At 47.4% G+C, this 20,255-nt stretch overlaps 2 protein-coding genes and 1 pseudogene across 2 annotated transcripts in view; 2 read left to right on the top strand and 1 right to left on the bottom strand.

The window, feature by feature from the left end:
- APOD (apolipoprotein D) overlaps positions 1–14,008 on the bottom strand; it is an 86,797-nt gene extending 72,789 nt beyond the window's left edge. Inside the window, exon 1 of the mRNA XM_067738517.1 lies at positions 13,875–14,008. The gene's annotated coding sequence lies outside the window, so the exon portion shown is untranslated. The remainder of the gene's footprint in view (positions 1–13,874) is intronic.
- LOC137225643 (U5 spliceosomal RNA) lies at positions 4,562–4,651 on the top strand (annotated as a pseudogene).
- Positions 7,896–20,255, top strand: part of BDH1 (3-hydroxybutyrate dehydrogenase 1) — a 35,525-nt gene continuing 23,165 nt past the window's right edge. The window contains 3 exon segments of the mRNA XM_067739492.1: positions 7,896–7,944; positions 8,980–9,135; positions 15,131–15,257. Of these exon segments, the coding sequence (XP_067595593.1) occupies positions 7,896–7,944; positions 8,980–9,135; positions 15,131–15,257 (332 nt within the window).

Genomic DNA, 20,255 nt, shown 5'->3' on the forward strand with positions numbered 1-20,255 from the left:
TAAAGAGACATGATAACTAAATGTAAGCCATGGTCCTTGATTAAGGGAAAAAACTGTAAAACTATAAAGGACATTATTGGGATAATTGAAGGAATTTGAGTATAGATTAATTAAATCATATTATTGTTATCAATATTAAATTTCTTGAATGTGACAATAGTGTCATGACTGTGTGGGAGAATTGCCTTGTTCTTTTGAGATACATGCTGAAATATTTGGGAGTGATGTGTTATGATGTCTGCAATGTATATTCAAATGACTCAGCAAAGTGTATATGTGTATGTGTATGCGTATATATATAGAGAAGAAGGAAATGTGACAAACTGTTAACAATTGGTGAATCTAGATTATCGCTATATGGGTGTTCATCATACTCTTCCTTCATTTTTTTTGTGTGTTTAAACTTTTTCAAAATAAAAATTCGGAGGAAAAAATATCCTACCTATTTTATAATCTGAGATCCAAGGCAGTCACCTCCTCCATGAAGCCTGTTCACTGGCCCCAATCTGAAGGAATAGCTCCCTCTTCCATCCTTCCAGAGCCTCATGGTTTTGCCTGTTAGAGCACCTGGCCCAAGCCACCCTGGAGTGGAGTAAGCTGAGGAAGTGTCTGTCTGTCCACCCCACAGAGATCTCAGGGGATGGAGAGGGAGAAAAGCAAGCTTTGCCATGTCCCGCCTTGGCCTGGGACCAACCCTCCTACCTCTGGCCTGTGCTCCAGGCTCCTGAGCAAGGCCCCTCCCTGCTCCTGTTGACTTCTGCCCTCCCAAACAGAAAGAGGGACCAATCCTAGAATAAAGGGATCTATTTCAATGCTGTATCAGGGTCCAATCAGGGAAGCAGACCACTTTGAGTGGGTGTATTAGTCAGCATTCTCCTGAGGAACAAACCAACAGGCTGTATATGGATGTTAAGAGAGAGAGAGGGCTTCCCTGGTGGCGCAGTGGTTGAGAGTCCGCCTGCCGATGCAGGGGACACGGGTTCGTGCCGCGGTCCGGGAAGATCCCACATGCCGTGGAGCGGCTGGGCCCGTGAGCCATGGCCGCTGAGCCTGCGCGTCCGGAGCCTGTGCTTCGCAACAGGAGAGGCCACAACAGTGAGACGCCCGCGTACCGCAAAAAAAAAAAAAAAAAAAAAAGAGAGAGAGACACACACACACACACAGAGAGATTGATTTTAAGGAGTTGGCTCACGTGTAGAGACTTGGCAAGTCCAAAATCTAGGTTATGCTGGCAAGGTAGAGACACAGGGAGGAGTTGCAATTTGAGCCAGAGGTAGTCTGCCAGCAGAATTCCTTCTTCTTCTGAGGAGGTCAGTCTTTCTCTAAGGCCTTCATTTGGTTGGATGAGGCCCACCCACATTATGGAGGATAATTTGCTTTACTCAAAGTCCACCAATTTAAATGTTAATCTCATTCAAAAACAATTTCACAGAGACATTTGGGATAATGTTTGACCAAATATATGGGCACTGTGGCCTAGCCAAGTTGACACATAAAATTAACCATCACAGGGCTTCCCTGGTGGTGCAGTGGTTAAGAATCTGCCTGCCAATGCAGGGGACACGTTCGATCCCTGGTCTGGGAAGATCCCACATGCTGCGGAGCAACGAATCCCATGTGCCACAACTACTGAGCCTGCGCTCTAGAGCCTGTGGGCCACAATTACTGAGCCCGCGTGCCACAGCTACTGAAGCCCACGTGCCTAGAGCCCGTGCTCCGCAACAAGAGAAGCCACTGCAATGAGAAGCCTGCGTACTGCAACGAAGAGTAGCCCCTGCTCGCCGCAACTAGAGAAAGCCCGTGCGCAGCAATGGAGACCCAACACAGCAATAAATTTTTTTTTAAATTAAGTAATTTTAAAAAATAAAATTAACCATCACAGTTCACTCCTTGTCAACTTGGCACCCATATACATCTCCTTAGACCATACTTATTCTCCAAATAAAGACAATAACAAGGTCATAATTCAAACTACATGATACAACTCTCCTGTATACAACTAAAAATGCACTAACACTTTCCCCGAAAGAGGACACAGAGTCCTTAGGTGATGTTCACTCTTCTTGATGTCCCATAACTTAAATACTATGATGTGAAGTTAACAATACTATGATATATGAGTCAAAGTATCTCATGTTACATGATAAGGGGATAAGAGAGAAAAGAAAGGAAAGATATTACACACACACATATTCATAACAAAATAAGAAATACTCATGACAATTACAGTCCTTGTTCTGCAACTGGTCACATGGTTGTACCTGGTATTTATAATTACTTTTTGCCACTGCCCATTCCATGTTCCCTTTGCCCTCGGCAGGTCATGGTTCTTTACCATGTATGGGTGGGGTGACCCAAACTTTATTTATGAAGAGTCTAGACCATTAGTAGTACTGCCTGAATTCAGCTGTTGTAACTTTCCATTGACTTTAATTACAAAGTATGGTAATACTAAGAAACACCCTGAAGGGATCTCCTGTATTGCATAGATACTCTTCCTCACCTGATTGTGATGTTTAAGAGGTATGTTTTGGCCCTACCTTCTTGCAGCTGACCCTGTCCAGAGCAATCTTACAATCTTTCTCAGGTCCCGAGTCTGGGTTGTGCTCAGGGCACTCTCTGGATAGTTCTCATTCTGTTCAGGCCAGTTCCTATGCTCATTTATGCCCACACATCCTGGCAGGGAGAGCTCACCATGGAGTCAGCTGGAGCTGCCCTTTGGCATCATTTTTTCTTATGCATCCCTAGGCAGTGGCATCCACCCTTGACCCTCCACTTGTCAGAGGGCCGAACTCACAGACATTTTAAGCTCAAAACAAAGTTATGAAGCTGAACTTTGCCTATTCAGCGACAAACACACAAACATCAGAACTCTAAATATTGTATTTTATCAGTAGTTGGCCTTGCTTATCATATGAATGTGAGAGTTTCCCTTCCCAGCTAAAGACAAGCATTGAAATAATACACGTAAAGCCTGGAAGAGGTTTCCAGGGGTGTCTATTACATCTTATCAACTGAGAATTAAGAGGATTCCAGGTGTATCTGGCTTGTATCTTGCCTGGACCTGCGTGCTGATAGTGCTGAGGGAGCCTTGCTACAGCTGGCCAAGGTGAGCAAATGCTGAGCGTGTAGACTCTCGGCAGAAGGAAAACCATCCAGTCTTGGGAGGAGCCTGGTGTGAGGGGAGGGCGTTGGGGAGGAACAAATAGGCCTTTTTTTTTTTTTTTGGTGAGCTTTTAAAATTAATTTATTTCAGAACAAAGGTAATTATAAAGTGAAATTCTCTAGTGAGCAACATAGAAATATTGTTCTGTGTTCATTAATTTCTAGATATTATATATTGGTCTTGTCTCAAAATTTACTGTTAGAGAAATTGCTAGCAAGAGAATATCCTTGGGCCATTTGTGTTGAAAAGAAAACAAGACTAGCAAAGTGAATCTGAAGTATAACCTTCTCAACAAATAGACCTTTGGAAAGAGGTACTGGCAACCCAAAAGTGGGAAGCAGCAGCTTTGTAATTTGATTTCCCTTTTGAAATAATAGGCTCTGTCACTGGTAGCAACAAGCAGAAAATATAAATAATACACATTCATTGGGGAAAAAAATGAAAAGATATTAATCAAAATAAGCATGTGGTTTTAAAAACATTTATATTAACTATACATATTAACTATTATTTAAAAAATAGATTTGAAGTTCAGAAAATTAAATCAGCTTTAAGGGTTGAGAATTTTGTCCCATATTTTTGTCTTTCAAAGTTTATAAGTCCAATTAGGACCTATAATTTCTTTCCCTAGTTGAGTGCATCAGATCTTGGCTTCTGTACTGTACTCACCGAAAGGAACTTCAGTGTAACAAAGCAATTCCAGCTTCTGTTAGGATTACTCACAAAACAATGCCCAACTGGTTATAAAAAATTCTGTACTCCAAATAGCCTTATAAACTGGAATTTTTATCCGTTTTGTCAAAGCAAGAACCTTAGAACAGTTGGCGATGTGCTAAAAGAAAGTCTTTGGAGTGGGACAGACTTGTGCGCACTCTGTCTCTGCCACTTCCTAGCTGTGTTGCTGTGGGCAATTATTTGACCTCTCTGGGCCTCAACTTCCTCAGATGGAAAATGGGGATATTCTTAGGTCACTTTTAGGACTGCTGCAGAGATTAAGTGAAAAAATGCACACAAAGCACTTGGCATAGTGTTTGGTACGCAGCGATCAGTCATTAGCTGCTAAATTGTATTACTTGAAGACAGAGACCCCGCACTGGGTTATCACTGCATCCTCAACACAAAGCACAATGCCTGGGATCTAAGGGCTTGATCAAGCTAAGCTGCACAAAGGAAGGGGTTTCATGCAGTGCTGTAGCTTGGGGTGGATGGGTAGAGGTGGGGACACACTTGTTTTTTTATTTCCTCATACTTTTCCCTCTTCAAAGGTCCCAATTACCTCAAAATAACTTTGGTTAAATTTCCAAACTACTCCCCCCTCTGCAATACACACACAAAAAGAAAAAAACCCACAACTCTGTGGCTTAAACAAACAATCATTTTAATTAAATACATTAGATACTCTGGTTTCTCTTCAGAATGCATAAATCTTTCGCCTTTTACTAAAGATTTCCGTGGAGAGAAACAATTCCGAAAAAAAAATAAATAAATAAATACATTAGAGTCAAGAGGCAGAAAGGGAGTGGGGATGTGGGTGTCCGATACACCCCTTTATTTCCCCATAAGGTCCAAGCCCTCGTTCTACTTGCTCAGTCACTGCAGGGAGAAGGTTGGGCCTCCACTTCTCATCCATGGGCAAAATTCAGTGTTATGGTCATGTTAGGATCCAGGGCTCTTCAGCACACAAGATTCTGAGCATCACAGTTTGTTTAGAATAGTACATTGGGCTTTTTCGTTCCTTCACTGTAAATTATAGAAAAAGCTACTTGACACTTCTAAAATTCTGCAGATTAAGGACATGATTTCTAGCCAAAAAAAAAAAAAATTTTTTTTTTTTTAAAGAAAATTCAGTTGCATTAAACAAACGGAAGACCTGTAGTGTTTGGGATGGTAAATGGTGTTGTGATTCTCTACCCCCCAGTAGAACTCAGCACAGAGCACTGCACTCGTGGGCTCCTGGAGGGTTCCCACGTGGCTGGCTAAGGGCAGGATTTAACTTGCACCATCTGGTGTTAGACACAACACTGAAGACAGAGAAGAGCAGGGGTATTCAGAGATGGGGCAGGGCCAGATCTAGCAGAGGAGGGCTGGGGCCTAGGAAGATGAATGATTAGTCTGATCTGGGATTCAAGAAGGGTGTGAGATAGGAGGCAATTAGGAGCTGATAGAAGGACAGGAGCAAACACTGTGGCTCTCTGGACAGGGGTCTGTTTCAAGGGGGAACCCAGACTAAGCCAATGGTTAATCCAAAAGAGGCATCTCAGCCCACCTTTCAAGGTCCTTCTCAGCAAACCTTTCCCAAGTCTGCTAATGAGTAATCCATTAGGAGGGGGATCTGTTGAGGGGACTTCATTCTGAGAGTCTTTCAGGATGCTACCTTTCTACAGATCCTGTCCTGAAGCCTCACCAGAGCTCCCACTACACTTACAAGTCCCTCTTTTAGAAGACTTACAGGGCTTCTAAGGATTCATTTAGCTTATGCACATGTCTCATTTCCCTTCTTGAAGGCTGGGACTAAGGGCTCTTTCCTCCCAAACCTAGCTTAGTAATTTGCAACAGCACCCTCTTGGTATTGAAATGAGATGAAGTGTGCTAGGTGCCAAAGACCCTGGCCTGAGACCTTGTATCTGGGCAGAGGAACTGCTTTTACAGCAGGGGCAAGGGGGAAAGGGAGGGCAAAAAAGAGACGTATTCTGGGCACATGCTGTGTTGGGAGTGACCTGGGTCCCACCCTGTCTCTGCTTCCATGTTCAACCCCAGAGCTGAAAGTTTCTCGTTTCAAGGTCAGCAAACAGGACCTACCTTGGAAGGAGGGAAAACGTTTAAGGTAAGGCCGAGAATGGCTTTGTCCAATGCTAACCTAGACCCAGCCCTTCAGCTGGCCCTGTCTCCTGGGAGTCTCTGATACTTCCTGCCTGCCTCTGAGAGTTTATTAATGATGCCCTAAAGGGCAGGGCAGCAGGGCAATAAAAAGAGCAACAGCTCAAACAGAACAAATGGATTCCTCATTAGCAGACTTGGGAAAGGTCTGCTGAGAATGACCCCGAAAGTTGGGCTGAGATGCCTCTGGGGTTTTTTGGGGTTTTTTGGGGTCTTCTTTGTGTGTGTGTGGTTTTTAATTTATTTTATTCAAGTATAGTTGATTTACAATGTTGTTAATTTCTACTGTTCAGCAAAGTGATTCAGTTGTACATATATATACATTCTTTTTCATATTCTTTTCCATTATGGTTTATCACAGAATATTGAATATAGTTCCCTGTTGAGATGACTCTTTTGGATTAACCATTGGCTTAGTCTGGGTTCCCCCCTCACCCCAAAACAAACTCTGAACAAGAACTTGTTCAGAGTGCATCCTACCTTCATGATACAGGTAGTTTATTTTGGGAATGAATCCCGAGGAACAGGAGTGGAGGAGTTGGAAGAGTCAAACAGTCAAGTCAGGAAAGAGAAAAGCGATCCAAGGGTGCATTATTGAGCTGATCAAGTTGGGCACTACTGTGGGCAGCCAGGGCTCTATCATCTTAGGTGCTGTACAAAACGTACCTTGGAACTGCCCACTGGAAGAACGAAAAGGGTGGCATAGTTCTCCACCAGCTCCTGTCTGCCTTGGTCAAACGTCGTCCTAGGACCTGTTAATTCCTTTGCACTTCCAAGTTTATGCATGTGTCAAAATGGGCTTCGGCTTCCTGTAGGGGGCCCAGGCTGCAGTGACAGAGAAGCCCCGAGTGGGGAAGATACCAGGTACAGCTGAGGCAAGGTGCTCTCAGGTTTCACCTGTATGCAGCTGGTTGCCAGAGCAAAACTGGAATAAAAAGTGGGGCTGGGAAGGTGTGAGGTCAGCCACAGGTGGAGTCGGATATAACCGTAGACAGATCAACTGTCCTGTCCTTGTCTTTCATGAATAGAACTTTATTTCCATTAATTCTCAGTCCAAAGTCAGGATCTATGGTTTTCCTAGTGGAAATATTAACTCTTTCTTTAGTTAACTGCTTTTCTAGCAATGCATAACCCTCAAAGTGTAACCTGGTGACCCAATATAAGGATTTGTTATGGCTATGGCATGCTGTAACAGTGACTATTCTGAACCACAGCGCTGATGCAAGCTTGAGTCGGTCTGTGAAATGGGTACGGAGAACCAAGTGCATCCTACCTTCATGATTCTCCTGGTCTTCAAAGCTCTACATGCCAGGAGCCAGAGATAAGGAAGATACAGCCTCAGCCCTCAAGAAGCTCACGTAACGGAGCTGACAGGTTTCTTTAAAGCCCCATCAGGCCCTTCCTTCCTTCCTGTTTTCATCTGCCTGGTCCCTTTCCAATCAGCCCTTCTCTATAACTTGACCTAAACATAGCTCTGCCACTAATTTGCCCTGATAGGTTCCTTCTCCTCAGCCGGTTTCTCATCCTGGAAACTTGGCAGGGGAGCCTGATCTGTGACAGATTGGCCTCCGATGTTCCGTTGTTGAAACTCTGGGAAGCTGTGCTATTCTTAAATTATTTTTTAAAATCGTAGGAAGAAAATTTTAAATAAATTTCATCTGACCAAAAGACAAATTTAAAAACAAACCAACAAACCAACCCACCCCAATAAGCTCCAAAGACAGCAAGTAGGCGTAGGACCTGGAACGGCGCCTCAACCTCACCAGGTTTTCTCACTTCCTGGAGCGGCACCTCCACCTCCCTACCCGCAACCCGCTGGGTAATATCGTTCTCCGCTCGTTCCAGAACCAGGATGGCGGTGGAGGAGATCAGAGCGCGATTTAGACCTAAAATGGGCGGCAGTGGGTTAATCCCGGGCCGGGCGCCTAGCGAATAGGAATACCCTCTGCGGGAGGAGGGCCAGGCCTGACGCCGCAAGGCGAAGGAGGCGGCACAGAGGCTCCACGCCCCTGCGCGCCAGCCGTCGGGCTCCGCCCCGCGCAGCCCTACGGAGCAAAGCCCCTGTGCGCAGGCTCACCCCGGCAGCTGAGGCTGGAGGCCGGAGGAGTGGGAGCCAGTAAGGCGCTTCGAGAAGGAAACGGCGGTAGCGCCCGGTGGTACAAGAGGCGAGCGCGGGTACCTGCGAACGCACCAGCTGAGCCCTCAGCAGCTGGAGCCCCCGCGCCAGTTTGGTTTGGGGTAAGAGGAGGGGTCCGCATCTCTGAAGCTCGGGCGTGATGAGCCGGCGCCCCCCTAAACCGGCGTGATGCTCGGTTTGGTTTGGACTTGCGCTGCCCTTTACTCGGGTCGCGGGGATGCGAGTGGAAAAGGGGGCACCAAGTCCTGTAGGCTGGGCCCTGCGGCCGCGGCCGAAGTAACGATGTAAAGATGGACCGATCCCGCCCAGAGCCTTCTCAACCCCAGGTGATCCTTATCATCCGCCCTCCTGGGGCTTCCGTCCGTGCTCTGGGAGCCCAGCCTGACGTTTGTTATTCAGAAAATGTGCTTGTCAGGGGGAGGCCTAGGTTGAACACGCGGCCCCGAGTCTCCCAGGTGAAACCCTCAACACTTATCCTTCTCTGCCGCCGCATTTTACAGAAGACGAGCCCAGCCCCGAGAAGGGAAGAAACCGGCCCAAGGTCACATCGTAGTCAGAGGCCGAGCCAGGACCGAAGCCAGTAGCCCTGCCTTCTAGCCTGAGATCTAGGCACTGCACCCTTACTCACCGCATCTCTCTGGTTGTTCCCTCATCCCTCGTCCTCCTGCCGCGTCCTCCACGAGGCTCTGTTCTCGGGGACTTGGTTGGGGGGGAGGGGGAGTGCTTCCTCCCCTCAAGCTGCGCCCTCGGGAAGGATGCTGGACAGCAGTCAGGCCGCCGGTCCAGTTTCCTTGAGCAGGAGCTGAGCCGGCTGTTACTGGAGGACCGCAGAGGCCGCAGGACCGGGGGAGGAGGAGGACCGAGCAAGTTGGGGGCGCCGCGGGAGCAGGCCGGAGATGCTGGGTTGGTGGTGGGCCCGCGGCCGGGGAAGGCCCGGAGCCTCTGCCGCTCACAGGTGCGGGAACAGCTCAACTTGGTCTGGGCGGTGCGGTCTCAGCCAATGGGAGCGTGGCTCGGGCCGAGCCCCCTCGGCTCCCAGCCTCTGGTCTGCCGGAAGGGGCTGCGGCCCTGCGATTGACCCGGACGCGGGGCTGCCGGCGCGCTGGGCGAGTTGGCGCCGGCGAGTCTCTGGCGTCCCCCGTCTCTGACAGGGCGTCCCTGTCAGAGACAGAGACCCGGGCGGTCTGCGCCCTGCTGGGGGAGGGTTTGGAGCCGCGCGGGACGTTGAGCTCATTTGAGCTCTGCGTGGTGTTTTCCAACCAGTCTGCCAAAATCTGCCCAGAGTCATCTGATACAAAGTTCCCGTCTAACCCTGCCAGGGGTTACAGAGGCACACGTTTCGGTACGGTGGGCTTCCGGCTGCCAGGATCCTTTATGACGCATCAAATATCCTAGCACTTTCTACCAGAGCGTTGCAGCCCGGCCGTGCCCAGGGCATATACCCGTGGCGGGCGAGGAAGCTGAACTTTGAAATGAGTGTAGCTCGCATAGTCTCTCAATACATATTTACGGAGTGGCTGCTTCCTGTCAGACACCAGAGTAGTCATTTTGGATGAGCCGGAGGTCAATGAAACAATCCAGGTTGAGACTGGTGGTCAGATGGCGGAGCGGGGTGCTGTGAATGGTTATAAGCAGAAATACCTCTAATACTACCCGGCCTAGGTTAAGTGCTATTTCAGAGGCACATAAGGAAGCAGTGAAAATGCAAATATGGAGCGCGGCGTCTTAACCACTGACCTGCTAGGGAAGTCCCGCAACAAGAGATTGATTTTTGATTTAGGGGATCAGGAAAGGTTTCTTGAAGGAGGTTATTTGAATCAGTTAGGGCTTAGTGGATGAGGGAGACCTCAGATTTGGTATAGGATGAGCAAGGCACAAAAATTGGAAAGTGCAGGGCTTATTGAGAGATGGTGGCAAATGGTATAATGAGTAGATGAGAGAAGTATAGTTGGAGATATGACTTGGAGGGGCCCGCTGAGGACCAGGATGCTGGGCTTGTACGCTCTGATTTGAAATGTGGTAAGCGCTTATGAATAGGATGGCTCCTTAAACCGTCAGTTGTACTAATGTCATTTTTTTACATCTGCACGAAAAATCTTGGAAATATCGTTGATTCTTCCTTCCTTCATAGCCTACATTTAATTGGTCAGTAAATCACAGTGGGCTTTACCTTCAAAACACAGCCAGACTCTGACCACATCTAATTAGCTCCATGGCTTCCACCGGGGCTGGCAGCCCTTTTATATATGTCCAGGGAGTACCTCTTCACATTTTGCTGGAGTTCTGCAGTGCACAACCTGCATGGCTGTACGTTATGGTCCTGGGTTACTGCCATAGCTTCTAAATGGTCTCCCTGCTTCTGCCCTTGTCCATCCTCAGTCTATTCTTAACCCAGTGAGAGTTATCATTTTAAAATATAAGCCTGATATGGTATTCCTCTGCTGAAAACTCTCTTAAGTCATTCAAATATTATGTGCCTACTGTGTACAGGTCTGACTTGAATTTGGTAGGCAAGCCCTGTTCTCCTAGGGATGGAATGCCTGCTTAACCTGGTGGTTGTAATTATGGCCATTTTGATAGCTCTGGTAACACTTTCTCTTGGGGAAGGACAGATGTTTCCTTGACAGAAGTGGAGAGGGAGAGGCTCCTGTTCCTGTTATCATTATGAGGTCTACAGTGTGGCATTCTCAGAATATCAGGCAAGCTTAAGAATTAATGATAATGATCTACAGAAAGAACCTGCTTTCAGTGTGTTTTCACCAATATTGTTTTGGCTGCAACTAACAGAAACATTAAACGTGCTTAAATCAACACAGAGAATAAAGACATCACATGCCTTACAGAGCTGAAGACAGGAGGGCAGCTGGGTCTCGGGAGCAGGAGGCTCTGTTGCTGTTTTTTTCTCTCTTCTTCACTTCCATCTCTGCTTTCTACATGTGTGCCTGACTCCTTTCTCTCTTTGCAGATTGGCTTTCTCCATCTCTCTCTCTGGCTTCAGGCTCAAGTGTCGCATAGCTGCCCACCCCCCTCCCCCCAACTCCAGCAACAAGATCACATGTCTCTGCCCCACAGAGGCTGCTTTGCATTCTTTCACAGTGCCAGGGGACAGACCGATGGATTCATCTGGTGTCAGGTGTCTCTCCCTGACCCACTCTTCCATGGCCAGAGGGTGGGGGGGAGGGTCTCACTGTACAACTACAGCTGCAGAGGCCAAATCCTGTGGGCAATAGGCAAGTCTGAAAGGGACAGGGATCAGCTGAGCAAGACAGACACCCGAAAGATGGCAATTGCTGAGAGTGTGGTGTGTTCTCTGAAGAGAAATGGCCATCGCCTAAGTCTAATCTGGTGGCTAGTGTCTGTCAGACTAATCCAAGTGTCTGCATTAGGTTTGCCTTCGCTGAACTGGGCTATAAAGTTAAATCCTTGGCTTTTATTGAAGGTCCCTGTTAGAGGCAGCTATATAAAAGTCACTTCTGCATTTACGATAAAATGGTAGTGGGAACGTCACCTACAATATCATTTGGTGTTCCTGTATAATGTCTTTAGACTTTCGTTTCAGAATAGTTATCTCTCTAAGGGATAATAGGCATCTTATGTGAATAAGGATTTAAAACTTGTCAGGTTTCCTTTTTGCATGGCCTCAAGGAAGCCTCCAATAACTGTAGTTAACACGTATAGCTGAGCTGAGCTGAGCTGGAACTTCTAGGCAAGATTATGCTAAGTGATCAGAAGGGAAATAGCCAAAGGATAATAGACATCTATTTGGTAAGAGATCTCAAACTCCAATGCCCACAATGCCCAGGCAGTTAACAGAGGTGGTGAGTAGGCTTGAAATAGTAAGTGACAACTTTTTGTTATTGAGTTCAAGCATAAAATAGCTGCCTCGTTACGTTGCCTTTTAAAACACTAGGCAGGCCAAACAAAATAGCCAAGTAGAGTATGTTGGAAACTGGCTGCCAGTTGTCAGACCTTGGAGTCTCTCACACAGGTTACGGGCTTTGAGCGCCTCAGTGTGGCATCCCTACACAGGATGGTTCTTAGCTTAAACCCAGCTCACCCTCCCCAGTGAAACAGGACCTCCCTCTGCCACTTGGTAGTACCAAGGCCCTTCCAGACTTCATGTCCAGAAACTTGAATTCTCTTTCCTGCCTAAGTCCTGCCTCCTGAATTCCTATTTGCTGCCGATGCCCTGCCTCTTCTGAGGATGTCAGTACTGGGAATGTTTGCCACTTGCAGGGGAGACCTTGACCCTGACCCACAGGAATGCAGCCAGCTGTGTCTTCTGCAAGATAGTCCTGTCAGAATGCAGCAAGTGAGCCCAGCATCAAGACAAGGATGCACACAGGTTTTTTTTTTTTCTTTTGGAGAGGGGATGCTTTCCGTGGGCTACACGTGGGTTTTGCACTGACAATGGAAAGGAGGTGCCCTTGAGAACAGACCTAAGTGTTCTTAGAGTTCGAAAAATTTCTCCCAGATTCCAGAATAATACGTGAACATCTTGATTTTGCAACAGTATCATATAAATTTGGTCACACTGGAGCAGCTAATTGAATCCAAAGCTAAAGAGGTGGTCCCCGCCCTCACAGGGGCTCTGCCTGTCCCCTTGCAGCACCCGCCTCCCACGGCCATTTCTGTTTCCAAACCAAAAGGCAACCGAGTGGCATTTCAAGTTTGAGAAACTAATGTTTATAGAGACTAAAGCCCAGCACAAGACATTAAGATGACAAACAGCCCTGAAGAGTACAGGAATTCCACTGCCTATAGCATTGTGTTTGGGGTGAAAATAGCAACATATTTAAGGAATGTAAAAAAGTAGTAGAAGAAAAAGATATCTAAAATTCTAGCATTGTGTATATGAGAGATTACACTGTGAATAGTGCATTATTAAAGGGGCTGAGTTTTCATGCAATTTAAGCTATTTTGACACCAGTGCTTTTAGATATTGCTGACTCGAAGGAAAATAAAATTAAAAGCAGCTCTCTGTTTGGAGAAACATTGAGGCAAACACTGAGGCATTCTGTGCCACAGGCATTGAGCAGAAGGGATGGAAAGCGCTTGAATTACAGACGACTGGATTTTAAATCACCCAGTGGTGGTGACCTCAGACTCCAGTCCTGGAGGGAGGAGGCAGAGATGTCTGTGCTCAGCCAGCCGGTCAGTACGTGGGAGGGGTGTGGGGCACCCACAGCATGGGTCTGTGCCTTCCATGAAGGGCCAGTCTGTGTGTGGGGATGGGGGTGAGGTTCGAGCACACAGCTCACGCCCACTCAGCAGGGACTCACTGAGTGCCTCCTTTGTGTCAGGTTCTTCCAGGCATGGGGGATTCAGTGGTGACTAAGATGGACAAGGTGCCTGGCCTCACTGAGCTTATGATCTAGAAGGGGGAGATAAGTAAAGAAACAAGGGAATCTTGGATTGAAGGGCAATCTTATGGAGAGCAACCCCTGTGTGTTGCATGGGGGATTGGGCAGCCTCTCTGAAGTCAGAAGGGTCCAAAGGGCTCAGCCCTCTATAGAGAGGAAAGGCAAGGTCCACGGCCCTGAGGCGAGAAAGAGCTCCGTGTATGTTCAGAAGGTCAGCGTGGCTACAGAGCAGTGAGCACAGGGGAGGGGGTACCGGATAGGAAGGGAGGCAGAGGCCAGCTCCAAAAAGGCACGGAGAGGAGGCTTTTAGTCAAGGGAGTCACGTACGTACCTGACTGGTGTTGGAAAGACCTTTCTGGCTGCAGTGCTGAGACTGGAGTGTGGCGAGTCGGGGCTGGAGCGGGAGCAAGAGCCTACTGCACAGTCCAGGAAGGATCACGCAAGACAAAAGAGCCCTATTTGTTTTCCTCTCCTGAAGATTAGACGGATGAAACACCGCCACCTATCTTCTGCAGTAAATACTGTGGTTGTTGGCTAGTTAGTGAACTTATCACAGACCCACTGGCGCAGGTGACTGGTGGTCAGATTAGGGACTGCAGCAAAATGGCAGGGGAGGAGCTGCCTCTCAGGCAGAACCTTGTTACTGTTAAGGGCAGTATAACAAACCACAGGCAGGTGTGCAAAGAGAGACTAGGACGGCTCCCCAGGAAAAGAGCAACAGCTCCCAGGGCTGGGATTGCCTTGCTCAGCTCCCTCCCTACCTCCCTTTCCTTCCCTTAGGCCAGGAGGGATCACTAGAGGGGAATTAACCAGAACAGGAGGACAACTAATGCACACACCCATCTACAACTCATAATGCGAAGCTAGTCACTATGCTGAGTAGCCTTCCTGACACATGGCCTTGCTGCAGCAAGTTTGATTTAATGTGGAAAGGGAGTGGCAGGGTGGTGGGAGAGACAGTGTGTGTGTGTGTTTTAATTTAGGTTGATTAGAGTGTGTCTCATTTTGTAGCTTCAGTCTCCATGCTGTGATGAGTTACTGATGAATTCAGCCCCAGAGCTGGACCCTGTGCACGGTGGGGTGGAGAAAGGTGGAGAGCTGAATCCAAAGATACCTGGCCCAGGGCTGAAAAAGCTGCCTGGAGGCATGTGGGCAAATTGAGATGGATGTTTTGCTGGATATGGGGAACACTGAGAATGGGACTCATGGAGCTGGAATCCCTGAGGGGGTGGGACCCTGGGCGCCCCAGTGGTTGCTGCACAGCCTAGTTTGAGGGTCACTGGTCACTGGTGCTACACCCTCCTCATGCTACAAAAGCGTGATGACTCACCCAGGGTTACCCTATGAGTGGGTGGCACAGCTGGAACCAGAACCCAGGTTTCTAGATGTCCCAGCCTCCTGACTCTTTTCATCACATGAGGCTGTAGCTTGAGAGGAGGGTGGCAGGCGGGGACTGCCTGGTGCCTTGACTGAACCTGGGTCAAACAGAGCCCACTTTAACTTTCACAACCTGGAAGGAAAATGGCCCCTTCTGCCTAAACTCCTGAAGGCAGCAACACAATGCTGACGACACATTTTGTGTTTCAGAACCCACCCGGAGGAGCCTGGCCATTCTGCCTCTTGTGGCCACTGTGCTGACTGCCCGCTTCTCCAGACCCCTGTCACAGCTCCCGAGGAAAACCCTGAATTTCTCTGATAGAGTAAATGGAGCAAGGTAAGAAAATGAAGGGTGGAGGTGACCTTGAGGGTTACACTTTCTGGGCAAAGCAGAGCCCTTCACACATAATAAGGCTTGACTCTCAAAGGTGTCCCTCAATAGCGGCTGTCCACCAGCAAAGGACACTCAGAGGTGTTGTCGGAAGACAGACCTTCCCATGTCACACAAGGCACCGAAGAATATCTTTTCATCAGATTTTTGTTTTAAACTTTTTATTTTGAAGTAACTCTACACTTATACAAAAGTTGTAAAAATAGTACAAAAGTTTCCCGTAACCCCTTCTTCGCCTAACTTCCCAAGTGTTAACATCTTACAAAACCATAGTGCAGTTATCCAAACCAGGAAATTACCACTGATATAATACTATTAACTAATCTGCAGACTTGATTCAAGTTTCACCAGATGGCCCACGAATGGACATTTTCCTGGTCCAGGATCCAAACCAGGGTTCCCAGTACATTTAGTTGTCATGTCTCCTTACTCTCTTCCTGTCAGGGGCAGTTCCTCAGTCTTGACCTTAACACCTTGGAAGAATGTCTCTCAGTGTGGGCTGTGGGATGTCCTCGTGTTTAGATTCAGGTTTGTGTGTTTGGAAGAAACCCACTCAGGTGAGGTGGTGCCCTTCTTAGTGCATCACATCAGGAGTCACATATCTCATTACTTTAATCACCTGGTTAATGGCTCTTTTAAAATCTCGCACATGAAACTATAGTTAACTAAAATGTCGTGAGACTTCACTGAACTGCGTGATTTAGAGAAAGCATTAAGTACAAAGTAAACAAGCAGCTCTTCTTCTTTGAGAGCTTCTGGAAATTGCCTTTTCCAAGGGAATTTAGTGTGCTCTGCTACCTCATTTTCTTCTTTTGCAGCTAAAGCAAGGAAAAACATAATGCCCTTTCTTTTATATTTGAGAGGAGTGAAATCAAGTGGCAGGTTAAATTCAAAGACCCAGCAGCTAGAAAATTGATGGTTATTTTCTGTGCCAATAAATATATCTAGAAGAACATGCATTGAGGTTTTTAGCAGCATTTGCTTAAAAGCATTTCCGTAGGATACAGAAGCTTGGTTGGAGGTGAGGCTTCAACTGCTGGAGGACATCATATAAGAAGAGTTGATATCCCATCAAAGAGGGAATGTAGCTTGATTCTTTTAAAGGGCTTTTGAAAGAAGATTTGCTGTAATTTTTCTCAGTGAATGACTCACAGAAATGATAAAATCTGTCTCAAAAATGGCTTTCAGAGATTTCTGGAGATTTTTTTATGGAGGAGAAAATAATCCCAAAGGAAGTTTAAATACTTTTACAAAGATTTTATCCTCAAATTAAAGGGAGTGATACAACCATTCTGTACCCATACAAACATTCTTTTTTTCACTTTAGTACAGTATTCAATAAATCACATGAAATATTCAATGCTTTATTATTTTAAAAAATTAAAGGGAAGTAAGGCATTAGTCAAGCTTCTGGCTCATTTGAAGGGAAAGAAAGGCTATCCCAGGAGACTCTGAGTCTTCTGGAAGGATTGTAGAAATCACCTGGTTAGGCTGAGGGGTTGGGCACAGGGTGGTCAGGGGCAGAGCTGAGTCAGAGTGCATTAGCTGTCTTCCAGGAAAAGTTGTCAGCAGAGGTCAGGGAGGGAGACCCAGATGTGTGAGGTGGAAGGAATAGTGGGTGATCACTGTGCCTGGATCAGACAGGAGGTCTTTGGGTGGCCCGATCATTTTGCTTGAATCTCGATTGGAAGGGGCCTCATGCTCCAGTCCCCACCTGTGGGTGATCCTTTGATCTCATCCTTAACAAGTGACCTTACAGCCTCTATTTGAATATCTCCAGCCATGGGGTAGTCAGTACCTCTCACAGCAGACCTGTCTTTGGACAGTGCTATTATAAAGTCCTTCTTCATACTGGGCACAAATCTTTCCTCTGTAAATGCCACCCCTTGTTCCTGGGTCTGCCTTCTGTATTCATACTGAACAAGTTAATCTCTTATTCCTGGGGATACTATGCCATCCTAATACCCCTGACTTCTCTTATTGCATCTGCATGTTTTTTCATTGTTCCTTGTTCCTGGGTCTGCCTTCTGTATTCATACTGAACAAGTTAATCTCTTATTCCTGGGGATACTATGCCATCCTAATACCCCTGACTTCTCTTATTGCATCTGCATGTTTTTTCATTGCTCATCTCCCATGGTTTTCCCACTCAGCATCCAGGTTTCCCACGTGAATGATGCCCATTTGGCCTGAGCTCTTTCTTGAGATGTGGTGCCCGAAACAGAACACCCCCCTCCCCTACCCTACATGGCTCAGAGCAGCAGTCACTTGGTACACAGCACCTATCCAGATGAAACCTCCCCCAGAAGTGGCCGGATGCGGTCCCTGCCCTGACAACCTGCTCTGCTTCCTGGCTCTATATAGCCCTCAGATTTTGGATTTCTCAAGGCTCTGGCTCCGCCCAGGACACTACTTCCCAGATTCTGGTTACACACACCAGCTGGCTCAGCCCCAGTGCTCAGCTCTGCCTGCCCAGGCATGGCATGTAATACTCCAGGGCAGCCTGACCTGGGCAGAATGGAGAGTGGCCCTTGCCTCCCTATTCCTGTCCAGCCTAGGCTCACATAGCTTCTTTTGGCGGCCACATCAGTTGTGATTCGTAGTTGATCAGACTAATTTTTTTTCACAGGTGCTGCTGTGTGAGACCTCCTTCCTCCCCAGCTGCCCTTGCGTCATCCACATTTGTCCTTCCTAAACCCATCTTGTTAGATTCAGGCTGTCAAGCTGACTCCTGACTCCTCTCAGCAGAAAGCTGGGTAACTGGTTATCGTTGCTGATTCGTGACGGAAGGAACAAAAGGGATAGAGGCATAGACTGGAAGGAGGGAAGAGAAGCCAGCATTAATGCCTTGGCCAGCACAGGGTGGTGTCTCGAATGTGGCCCGGTGAGTTCCTGGATGCCAGTGCTCCGGGGGCCAGCTGGTTCTTCCACAGGCCTGTGGGAAAATGCCGGATTGCAACCTCTCCACCCCATCTGATTGCTCTTCTAAGTTAGGATGGAAATCAGCAAGCTTTCGTTCTCTGAATCTGGAGGCCACCTCTTTGGGATTCACCCCTTGGCAAGTTTACTGCCTACCCTGAGTATAACTTGTACCACCTGTGAGACTGGCATAGCCCTTAGAGTAAGTGGTTTGGGCAACCAGCAGTTTGCTGCCACCATAAGACCCTCCCGGGGAGAGGTGACCCTCCAGGGCAATGCTCGCTATTTTGTATTATGGGATTCGGACTTAACCCCTCAGGGGCATTCTTAGCCTTGATAAGCCAATGTATCAGGACTGCATCTCAATTAGAAGGGCAAAGACTTCCAGAAGGCCAGGGCTGGAGAGGTATCAGTGGACCCAGGCTTCTTATCTCCTTCTGCTCTGTCATCCTGATGGTGGCCCTCACCTTGGCTGCCGCGATGTTCCTCCACCTCCAGCCTCAGTCCAGGCAGGAAGAAGCAAAGCAGCATGGAAGAAGGGAGGAGCTGCCCCTGCCTCAGGAGAGCAAAACTCTCCCGGCAATCATTGCAGACTTCTGCTCGAACCTTATGGACCAGGGGTAGGTCACATGATTGCTGGGTAGGCGATAGTCTGGAAAGAATTGGGCACATTGGTACCCCAGACAACATTTTGGTATTGAGACAGATGAGAAGAATAGATTTTAGCAGCAAACAGTAGTGTCTGCCTTGGCTGGGCTGTGGCCTAGGGCTGATTTTGTCCCCGGAGATATTAGGACTTGGCAGTCAAGAGGCTTGAAAAGGAAACCCCATGGGGAAAAAGTCCTTTTTCTCTTTTCCTAAGGCAGCAGTTACAAACTCTGGTTGCAAGTTAGAATCACCTAGAGCGCAGTGGGGAAAAAAAATCCCCGTGCCCCACCCCTGGGGACTCGGATTTCATTCATTAGGCGTGAGGCCAACCATGGGAATAGTTTAAAAAGCTTCCTTGGTTCCTTAGTTCTTCTTCAACTATTTTGGGAAGAATTTCAATCGCATACAAAAGTAGAAGGTGGTAAATTGATCCCTGGTGTACCTGGGCTTCAACAGTTATCAGCTCATGACCAGTCTTGTTTCATCTGTGTTCCCACCCACTTTCCTCCCCCTCCCTCTACTGGATTGTTTCAAAGCAAATCCTGGACATCATGTTGGTGTTTAGGTATCTATTGCTAAATGGTAAGATCTCTTTTTAATAACCTAAGCACATAAGCACGATCGTTTTACCAAGTGATTCTAGTAAACAATCAGGGAGGAGAACCTAAGAACAGCTGCTCTGGACCTACATCAACCAGGTGTTTCCCAGTACTGCCTGTACTGGAATCAGGTGTTGGTTTAACATGCAGATTTCCAGGGGCCACCCCATCCTACTGAATCAGAATGTCAATCAGGGACTTGGGAGCCTGCATTTTAACAAGATTCCCAGGTGCTTGTTAACTAAAGTTAAAGAATTGAGGTGCTAAGGCCTTCCTAGCCCCAAGGGCCCTCTGAACTGAGAAGTAGCGCCAAGCCAGGGATCCCGTAGCACCTGCAGGAGCTGCAAAGTGAGAGAAGAAATAAGAGCAGGATGAGGCAGTCCCAGCAGTGGCCAAAGGGAAAGGCTGAGAAACCAAGTGGTGTCCAGGAGGGCGCTCCTGTGTCAGCTGGAGCTCCCCAGCAGTGTTCTTGGCCCTCACCTTATCAGGGTCCTGCCTCTTGGGGATTGGGTGTGGAGGGATGGAGCCTAGTGCTCTCTGGAGAAGTAGAAATATGCCATTGATAGCTGGGTATGAGCAGTAGCGCCTGGTATAATACACCCCGAGATAGTCAAGTTTGTGTGGATATATTTGAATATGGGGAAGTGGATTAGAGAAAATCTGGCAACAAATCAGTTTGAAATAATTTTTTTTCTTGCTGTGACCTTTTTGTTACTTTTTAAAATATCAAATAGTACAAAAGGATGGCAGGGGACAAGGACAGTTCTGCCAGGGGCAC

Source organism: Pseudorca crassidens, chromosome 5 (assembly GCF_039906515.1).
Source record: "Pseudorca crassidens isolate mPseCra1 chromosome 5, mPseCra1.hap1, whole genome shotgun sequence".
NCBI lineage: Eukaryota > Metazoa > Chordata > Mammalia > Artiodactyla > Delphinidae > Pseudorca > Pseudorca crassidens.